The sequence below is a fragment of the Octopus bimaculoides genome, chromosome 3 (assembly GCF_001194135.2).
Source record: "Octopus bimaculoides isolate UCB-OBI-ISO-001 chromosome 3, ASM119413v2, whole genome shotgun sequence".
NCBI lineage: Eukaryota > Metazoa > Mollusca > Cephalopoda > Octopoda > Octopodidae > Octopus > Octopus bimaculoides.
This window is the reverse complement of record NC_068983.1, coordinates 29,695,174-29,705,441: the sequence shown is the minus strand read 5'-3', so window position 1 is coordinate 29,705,441 and position 10,268 is coordinate 29,695,174. Positions and strand designations below refer to the sequence as shown.

The 10,268-nt window shown below is 36.1% G+C and overlaps 1 protein-coding gene across 4 annotated transcripts in view; it reads left to right on the top strand.

Annotated features, from left to right (window-relative positions):
• LOC106876733 (solute carrier family 12 member 3) overlaps positions 1 to 10,268 on the top strand; it is a 122,348-nt gene that overhangs the window by 80,978 nt on the left and 31,102 nt on the right. For all 4 annotated transcript variants that reach the window (XM_052966113.1, XM_052966114.1, XM_014925414.2 and 1 more), the window contains 6 exons: positions 3,776 to 3,862; positions 5,642 to 5,813; positions 7,157 to 7,296; positions 8,324 to 8,437; positions 8,566 to 8,677; positions 8,865 to 8,989. In XM_052966113.1, coding sequence (XP_052822073.1) covers positions 3,776 to 3,862; positions 5,642 to 5,813; positions 7,157 to 7,296; positions 8,324 to 8,437; positions 8,566 to 8,677; positions 8,865 to 8,989 — 750 coding nt within the window. The remainder of the gene's footprint in view (positions 1 to 3,775; positions 3,863 to 5,641; positions 5,814 to 7,156; positions 7,297 to 8,323; positions 8,438 to 8,565; positions 8,678 to 8,864; positions 8,990 to 10,268) is intronic.

Below are 10,268 nucleotides of genomic sequence, written 5' to 3'. Positions count from 1 at the left end.
ACTTAACCAAGGTGCTGCGCAGTCGAACGTAATCCGGAACCAGGTGGTTGGGATAGAAATGCAATTTCAAAATACACTCATTTTTTTGCGGCCCGGTAGCAAATAATTCACGGTCTAGTGGTCGGGGACTCTTGGTTTAAAGGATATAGCTATACCCTTGTAGCTTTTTAAAGTATGTATTCAAAACGAGTTACAAACAATTAAGCTAAAGACAACTCGTATCGAATTCTAAAATGAAGCTGTTTTTTTTTTTTTATCAAAAGGCTACAAAGAAACAAGCTATAAAAGAAATACACTATCAAAATACAATAAAAGAAAATCAGGAACATGTTTGTTTACGATTTCAAAAATCTAAAGTACATCAAAAATTAACTTGAAGATTGAACACCTAAAGCAACTTAACAAATAAACATTTTAGATTTAAAAGAGATAAATTCAATTAGATACATAAATCTTCCTTTTCGAGATTAAAGCATTGTTTGAATATAAAATTTGAGTGAATGTAGCAAGAAAGATAACAGTAAACGAAATACAATTATATCGTAAAAGACTGGAAAGTTTACCTTCGCAGAATATACAGAAAAAGAAAACATTTACATTATTTACAATTGATGGATATTTGTCCTCATCTTGTTTGTTGTTAACACAACGTTTCGGCTGATATACCCTCCCACATTCATCAGGTGTCTTGGGGAAATTTCGAACCTGGGTTCTCATTCCTAAGGTATTTTTCGATATTGTTGTTGTTATTATTATTTAGGTCACTGTCTGGAATCGAACTCGGAATCTTGTGATTAGTAGCCCGCGCTCTTAACCACTGCGCCATATGCCCATGGGCAACAAACAAGATGAGGACAAATATCCGTCAATTGTAAATAATATAATGTACATAATTCCTCATCTCTTAAATATAGAACTGGAAGAAAACATTTATTTATAGCAGTGGTTCTCAACCATTTTTTGGCTTTTGGACCCCTTTGATTCCTTTTTTTACTCTACCGAACCGCCATAGCCATTCAATGTACATAAAAGAATTCTACTGTATTTTTGTAATAAAATATTATTAGGAATTGCATAAAAGAATTGTTGAAATATTTTGTGCATTGTAGAAGTACAAGCAATTTATTGCACATAAATTTTAACAACAAAGTCATATATGAGCCCCGAAGGGCCATATGGACCCTGGTCGAAAACCACTGATCTATAGAAAAGGGGGTTACAAGAAAAAAAATCATGATCGGAATTTACTAACATCTCGTTCTGAGAAACAGATTAGCTTTTACAAGATCCTCCTTCATAAAACTCTTATCTGATTTCATTTCATTTCAAAGTTTCAGCTCAGAGCTGCGGCCATGCTGATGCACCACCGTGTTTTGATAATTTCTAATGTATAAAACAATAAAAAATAAGTGTAACTGTTAAATTCGAAATCTTAACATTATATAACAATTTAGATATAGCTGAAGTCGGTACCTTTTTATTGACTCAGAAGATAATTTCGGTAAACTAAGAATTTATCTTGTATAATGAGGTTGGTAGAAAAAGCCAAACTCGCTATCATTAATTCAGTTTTCGTGCCTCTCCTATTCTCACCTATGATCAAGAATGTTAGATAACAACCGCGAATAAAAGTGGCCGAAATGGGATTCCGCCAAAGGTCAAGTAACTACTGCTTCACATTGGAAGGCCATGGATCCGGTACTACAGACATGTAGTGAGAATGTCGCAGGAAAGGATTACAAGACAGTCTTCACGCTGAACGACCCAGCAGAAGACTTAGGGTAGACCAAGAACGAGGTGGTGGGATAATATCCATAGTTTCAGTTGGTCACGCTTGAGAACACAGCTGGGAAGTTAACGACAGTTGCTACCGATGGGACCTTATGGAGGAGGTACCCGAGGACTCTACCTCCAGAACCCTCCTAGAGAGGGTGAAGAAGAGGAATTGATGGTATTTGATATACCTTTCTTCGCCTTTCCCGTTCAAATTCATGCTACTGGCCACTGACTTATCTCTCCTGGCTTACTTTTGATATATATGTATATAGCATGTATGAGTATGTGAGTGTGATCGGTTTTTGCAGTTTCCGTTTAGTAAATTCCACTAGCATAGTGTTTGTCAACGCGAAGCGAAAAGTAAGACACTTCCTTAAGGCGCCACGCAGTGGGATCGAACTCAATACCACATAGTTGTTAAGCGAACTTCTTAATCACAAACATGCTAGCGGCTATATGTATGTATTTACCATCGCTTCTTTTTAATTTTCTTTATTGGGTCTGTCTAGCTATGTTGTATAGGACTTCTAATTTGTGAGATGGCTGACGTAAGACGGTGACATTGTTTATGTCGCTTTATGCTCATGTTGGTATGTGTTTACCTCCGCAAATTTGTCACAATACAATGATGCCAGTGGCCAGCACTGAAATTTATTATGCACTGCTAGATTATACTTAATGAGTTCTCTTTCTCTTTATTAAGTTGGGTTGTAGAATCTCTCGAATAGTAGAGAAGTGTGTGTGTGTTTGGGGTTTCTTTTTGTGTTGATTGAGACAATTTCAATCAGGTCATTGTATTAACCCATAAGAAGGGCACAATGCTACAGAGTAGGAATACTTGGTGCATATTGTCTTACAGTATAGGCAGTTGTTTTATGGCTCTTGTAATGTGAACCGTGAGCGTGTGTATTTTAGTTTGTGTAGATGAAGAGCGCGTGCGCACATGTACACACACATACACACACAAGTCGGATGCTGAGGGCTGTTGATAGTGATAATGGTACAGATACTTGAACGTATTTATTCTACCCTATGAAGTTGAAAGAATATGCCACCCTAGTGTCCCTCATATTTCATAGTCGTGCTTGCGTCGCAAGAGGTATCTGTTCCAAGTTTTTACTTGTCAGAAACTAAAGAAAATGAAGCAACTAAAGCAAGGCGGCGAGCTGGCAGAATCGTTAGCACGTCGGGCGAAATGCTTAGCGGTATTTCGTCTGCCGCTACGTTCTGAGTTCAAATTCCGCCGAGGTCGACTTTGCCTTTCATCCTTTCGGGGTCGATTAAATAAGTACCAGTTACGCACTGGGGTCGATCTAATCGACTTAATACCTTTGTCTGTCCTTGTTTGTCCCCTCTGTGTGTAGCCCCTTGTGGGCAGTAAAGAAATAAGAAACTAAAGAAAGTAAAAAAAAAAAAGAAAGGTAAAACGTATCATATAAAAGAAAGTTTTACTGCAAACTGAAAATGTTGATAACTCTTACGTTGGAAACAAAGGAGAAGATGGTAATGAAGTTCTTGAGCTTTTGATATAAAATTCAGATCTTTAAGAGAATAATTATTTCAGAATTTCTTTTGTATTTGTTATATTTCGGGAGGGTCATTTTTTCTTGCCAAATAAACACACGCACTATATATTCATTCTTCACTCATTATTTTTGTTCTTATTTTATCTAATGTCCATTGACTTGAAATTTTTAGTCACACATCTGTGACCTCTTCAGCGACTCTTCCATCTACATGTTCCCTCCTGTTCAATTTAGTCCATTCTGTCTTTTTAGATAGAAAGATTTCCAGACAATGGACATAAGATAAGAACAGCAATAATAAACGAGTGAAGAACGAATATATAGTACAATACAGCGCGTGTGTTTATTTGGCAAAAAAAAAAGAAAAAAAAAAGAAATGACCATCCCGAAATATAACTATCTGTTTCAAAACACGATTTCACACCAGGAATCTTGCAAAACAAATTCATAAATCTTTTGTATTTATTTGCCAGAGAAAATCTTTCGATCCTGTTGAAAGAAAGAAATCTGTATCTGTCGCCTACTCCGGCATCAAATTTGGATGGATCGAAGGAGTTTTGGTGAGTATCATTTTAAGTAACGCTTAGTACGTGAAAATACCATAACAATGTTGTTATTAAAGTTTAGCCCAGAGCCGGATTAAGACCAATAGAGTCCCCATGCACTTAAATCATTTTGGTGCTCCCATATATATGCAAATCAAAATATAAACAACAATAAACCATAAAATAATTTTTTATTTTTCAAAATGAAACAAAACCAAGTAAAATGGAAAATAATGTTTATTTTTGTATGCACACTTCCTCTTTATTTATATTTGACAAATTTTCTCCTACCCTTTTTTTTTAATTGCAAAGTCTTTGATCAGCTCACCATGACCCCATGAACACCTTGAAATTATATTTCCGATCTATCAAACCACTTCGAATATTGGTTTAGCAAGTTTAAAGTGATTTCTTTTGTACCAAAAATCATTTACCATTTCTTTGGTACCCCCATCCCTCGTCCCTTGATGTCATAAACACGTACTTATTTTGATAAATGGTTAATCCAGCGCTGGTTTAGCCCCTGAGAGCAGCCAAGAGGTGTTTACTTGTAACATAGAAGCCATGTAGCCAGGCACTTTACTTCATATTCCAGAACATTACAAGTGAGAGTAATATGACCTGCACTACATTTGGATACAGGCATTAATCATTTGGTTTGAAAAAAAATGTTGTTTTGGGTTCCATCCCACCTGCGCCAAACAAGTGTCTTTTAAAGTAACCTCGAGTCGACCAACGTCTTGGTAGAAATCGGATGCAGGAGAAAATAGAGATGCCCATCGAATGGACTGTACATGCTATTGGGTCGTGGTAAACGTAATTCGTTGCCCAGTTTAAAACCGCCAGTTAGACTCTGGGTGCCTTCAGTGGACTCGACTCTTGAAGTATTTGGAAAACGTCTCCAGTTTGAGAAAAACCTATGACAGAGGCGTTTCAATCTTCCATTTTCCCTACCCATTATGGAAGCTCTATAAGATAACTGAGAGTGCTGTCCTTTCTTTTCTATGCTATAATAATAAAAGGAGCTAATAAATGTAAGGTGGACTGAAATGTTAATTACGTAATCTAAATCAGCACCACACGACTGAACTATTTACGTTGCTTCTAAATTTTATGTATCAAGTCTGATCATCCAATGGCATATCATGTTGGTTTGTGGCTTAAAATTTCACGCATGTGGTCGTAGAATTTAGTACGGAAATTCGTTGTCAACTACAGTCATCTTAGAAATTTCTAGAGCAATATAATCTACAAAACGACTAAATGTTTGTTGTATAATATAAATTTTGCACAACTAGAAAGTGATTTTCTATAACAACTCTAATAGATAAAGCAATCATTCATGAATAGATTTTACCTAAGTTTCGATCAAGCTGATCTACTACATATTAATGTGTCACACCAGAATAATTTGGTGCAGCAAAGCGTCTGTTTTTCAGATATAATGAGAAATGGTCAGAAAAATTTAGCCGCTAAAGACTTTCCATACGAATTCGTTAATGTGCAACAGAGCATCTGATTGCTACACTTTTTATAATCAAACAGAACATACGGTTTGAGAGATTTATAACACAAGACTACATGATGGTTTGAGAGATTTATAACACTAGACTACATGATGGCAAAGAACTTTTGCAAACCAATTCATCAATTAACTTACAAATGATCTAATTAACTGATAATAAAATTGAAGTCAAATAGATTTCAATATTACTTTTTTTCTAGTTTCTCTACACAAAATGTTTGATCTCGTGCCTATATAAGAAATCAATTTTGCTATTGATTTTCTTTCAGATACGTTGTATGTTGAATATATTTGGAGTAATGTTATTCCTGAGATTAACCTGGGTTACAGCTCAAGCAGGGATTGGATTATCGTTTGTCATCATTTTACTTTCTTCCCTTGTCACAAGCATCACTTCTATATCAATGTCAGCGATCTGTACAAATGGCGAAGTAAGAGGCGGTATGTTTTACTTTAATTTTTATTTCTCCTATAATTTTTTTTTCTCACTACTGAACTGTTTACGTTGCTTCTAAATTTTATGTATCAAGTCTGATCATCCAATGGCATATCACGTTGGTTTGTGGTTTGAAATTTCACGTATGTGGTCGTAGAATTTAGTACGGAAATTCGTTGTCAACTACAATCAACTTAGACATTTCTAGAACAATATAATCTACAAAACTACTGTTGTATAATATAAATGACCTGAAATTTTGGTGGACGGGGCTTGTCAATTACGTCGATGCCTGTGATTCACTGGTACTTTTTTATGGACTCGAAACAATAAAAGATACAGTTGATCTCGGCAGAATCTAAGCCCAGAATGTATAGCCAATAGAAATACCGCTAAGTATTTTGCCCGGTGTGCTAACGATTCTGCCAGTTCGTCGCTCTTTTTCTCTTTTTATCATAATTTTAGGTACATTTTATTTAAATTATTTATTTGATTTCATTTTTATCTTCTAGTCAAGAAAGAAAGTATTGTTCATCAAACTTTACAGGAGTCCAAGACTAGTGGACAAGAGCAGTTTTCCACTTTGAGCAAACTTGCCCCAAATGCTTCGAGCAGAGTAGATTTTTACTTTGATATAGACACAATATTTTGCTACCTTGATTACGTTTAGATTTAACTCCACTCTCTGGGGCGAAATATATATATATATATATATATATATATATAGCATGCCTTGATGACTGATAAAAAGAGTCTGAAGATTTAAAATCTAACAGATATATATTTTATTTGTTTCGATCATTAAAATGCGGCCATGTTAGGGCACCACTTTGTAGGGCTTAGTCGAATAAATAGTCCTAGTTGTCAGGTAATTATTCTATCACTCTGTATTACCGAACTGCTACGTTACGGAGACGTAAACAAACCGACTCCAATTGTCAAGCGACAGCAGGGGAACAAACACCTTCGTGTGCGCCCCCACCCACGCACACTCATACATATATACGACGTGATTCCACACAGTTTTCGTCTACCAAATTCACTTACAAGGCATTGGTCGGTTTGGATCTATAGAAGACACTTGCTCAAGGTGTCGTACAGTAGGACTGAAACCGAAACGACAATTTTGCAAAGCGAGCTTCTAAACCACACAGCCATGCATGCACCTATCACAGATCTAGTGTCAAACATTGTACTGCGTGCTCTGAAAACAAATGATTTATGCTGGCGCTTTAAAGTTAATATCCAATACATTTCTTCCTTTTAAAATTATCTTTCTTTTAAACAGTGTATTTGATATAGTAACCCAAAACTTAAATGCCATTTTATTTTATTTTGCATTACTTAGGTGGGGCCTATTATATGATATCTCGTAGTCTTGGTCCAGAATTTGGCGGTGCTATTGGTGTTATATTTGCTATGGCAAATGCTATTGCAGCGGCAATGTACATCGTTGGGTTCGCAGAAACGGTACAAATTCAAATGGAGGTAAGTTTGAAGCATTTCTTTGAAATCGCTCACTATGTTAATTAATATTCATTTGGTTATTCTGATATTTAACATTTAAGGTTTTAAATGATCAAACATAGGCCATGATTGTAAATATATAAGCATGAGTGTATGCTACCAATCTGTGTTTACTGTTAATTTTTTTAATGATAAACCATTGTTATTTACACAACGGGCATTGCCTGAATATGAAGGCGCGTCGTTTACTGGTTAGTGTATTCTGTTCACAATCGAAATATCGCGAGTTCGATTCACCGTTTGTTGTCATATAACTGCTGTCGTGCTGGGGCTCCTTCTTCAAGACTTCTTTTTTTTAGTCGATCATATCAACTCTGGTACTTCTTTCAGTTTCTGTTTATCGAATCGATATGTTATGAAACACGGATAGAAATTAACACGGACTTCCTGATATATACACATACGGACATATACGATAGGCTTCCGTACAGTTTCCATCTCGAAATTCCATTCATAAGTCATTGGCCAACCAGAGGCTACAGTAGAAAACACTTCCCTAAGATGCCACGCATTGAAATTGAACATGGAACGGGGTAACTGCGGAGTGCATTTCTTAACTATACTCCCAATGTGTCTCCTATTATGGCCAAGTGTCTCCTATTATGGCCAAGTGTCTCCTATTATGTCAAGTCTTGCGAGCAAATTTGGTGGACGGAAACTAACAAAATCCGTGTGCATGTTTGTGTCTCCTTGTCTTGACATCGTACACTAATTGTAAATGGTAAGAAAGGAATCCAGTAATTAAAATCACATCGAAGATTTGACATGCACAACAAAAATGATCGTTTTACTCTATTAATGTGTGTGCTAGATGAGTAAGAAGCGCAACGAGTGGCGAGACACCAAGACCCGTCCGAGCTACGCCAGTAAAGAAAAATTGATGACAAAATTGTGATGCTGAAAAGTAAGCTACTTAAGACTGCTTGTACTGTAGTGTTCATGTTTAAACAAAATCTCTAAATTTATTTCATAATATTCTCTATTACAGAAGCATGACTTATTTATAACTGGTGTGGCGGAGAACGAAGTACGAATAATTGGGATTGTTACAAGCTTTGCACTTTTGGCAATCATTTTCATTGGAATGGCTTGGGAATCAAAGGTAAGATTCAATAAAACAAACTTCCCAGAAGTGACTTTGCAGAATATATCATTAATGAATGTATAAATATTTTCATAAATCATCTTATTAACATCTGAACTTTTATTTCTCTCTTTACTGGAATCCAGGCACAAATATTTTTATTGGGAATTCTTTGTGTTGCTGTTCTCAATTATTTTGTGGGTACATTCCTACCAGTTACAGAAGATCGTAGGCGTGAAGGTTTCATAGGCTATAACGGTAAGTCTTTCGATATTGTATTAAAACTTTTACAAGCATTAAATTTTCCATCTTAATTATTATGAGCACCATGAAAAATTTGTCCCTCTGTTGTATTTAACATTATCAAATTTTTTTTTAATATTGTCAATTTTCATATTAACAATTTTTCTTTCAAATTCTAATTGATAATTTTTTTTTATTTCAGTATCAATATTGATCGATAACTTCCAGCCAGACTTCAAAGATCAATCATTTTTTAGTGTCTTCTCCATTTATTTTCCTTCAGCAACTGGTATTTTAGCCGGTGCTAATATCTCTGGAGATCTTAAGGTATATTATAGTTTCTTTTATCTTATACTTGTTTTAATCATTAAACTGCGGCCATGCTGGGGCATCCCCTTGAAGTTTTAGTCGAATGAATCGACCCAAGTATTTATTTTTTAGGCTAAGTTACGGGGACGCAAGCACACCATTATCGGTTGTCAAGCAGTGCAGACACACACACACACTCACACATCTATATGATGGGATCCTTTCAGTTTCTGACTACCAAATTCACTCACAAGGCTCTGGACGGCCCGAGGCTATAGTAGAAGACATTTGCCCGAGGTGCCATTATTTTATGTTTCTAAAATCACTTTTGAAATCCTTCAATATTATGGTGATTTTATCTTATAATTTCCATGTTGTTAGTCAATGCTAACAATTTAACAAACATGTTATCTTGAAAAAGTACAAAGAAAGAGCTTCCGAGTTTCTACTATTTTGTTCTTTAAATAAAAGGTTTTTTTTTATTGGTATCTTCTTTTTACTTCTACCTTCTTCAGTCATTGGACGACGACCAAGCTGGGGCACCAGTTATAAGTGTTTAGTCGAACAAATCGATCCCAGCACTTGTTCTTTATAGAAGCTTGGTACTTTTTCTATCGCTTTCTGTTTTTCGAACTGCTAAGTTGTGGGAACGAAACAATCCAATGGCTTTTGTTAAAAGAAAATACAAGCGGATCAATTAATTGTGATTATATTCAACATATTCTCCTCTCAGATTCAGACAATTATTACATCGGTCCTTCAGTTTTTTCTAAGCTCTGCAAAAGAACTCGGAAGGTTGGGTCTCCAACCAGGCCTTTCACGATACCCTGAAAACCAGAAACATTTCAGCACTCTCCGTGTGTGTGTGTGTGTGTGTGTGTGTGTGTGTGTGTGTGTGTGTATAACATATATGTATGTATAAATAAGCGTAGGTATGGCCATGTGGTTAAGAAATTCGTTTCCCAATCACGTAGTATCAGGTTCAGTCTCGCTTCGCTGTACCATGGACAAGTCTGTTCTACTACAGCTACAGACAGATCAAAAGCCTTGTGAGTCGATTTAATAGGCGGAAACTCATCGAATGTACGTGTATATGTGTGTGTGTCTGAGGTTACTTGTCCTGAAATTGTGTTAGCTTCCAGTCTTCCGAGAAGACATGTCTGTCCACGGGAAAGTACTACGTTACTTGAAAACAGGTGCGAGGAGAGGCGTCCTGATATAGGAAATCTATCTCAATGAACTTCACCTAACCCATGCAAGCATGTAAAAGTGGAAGCTAAAACGATGATATACAAGC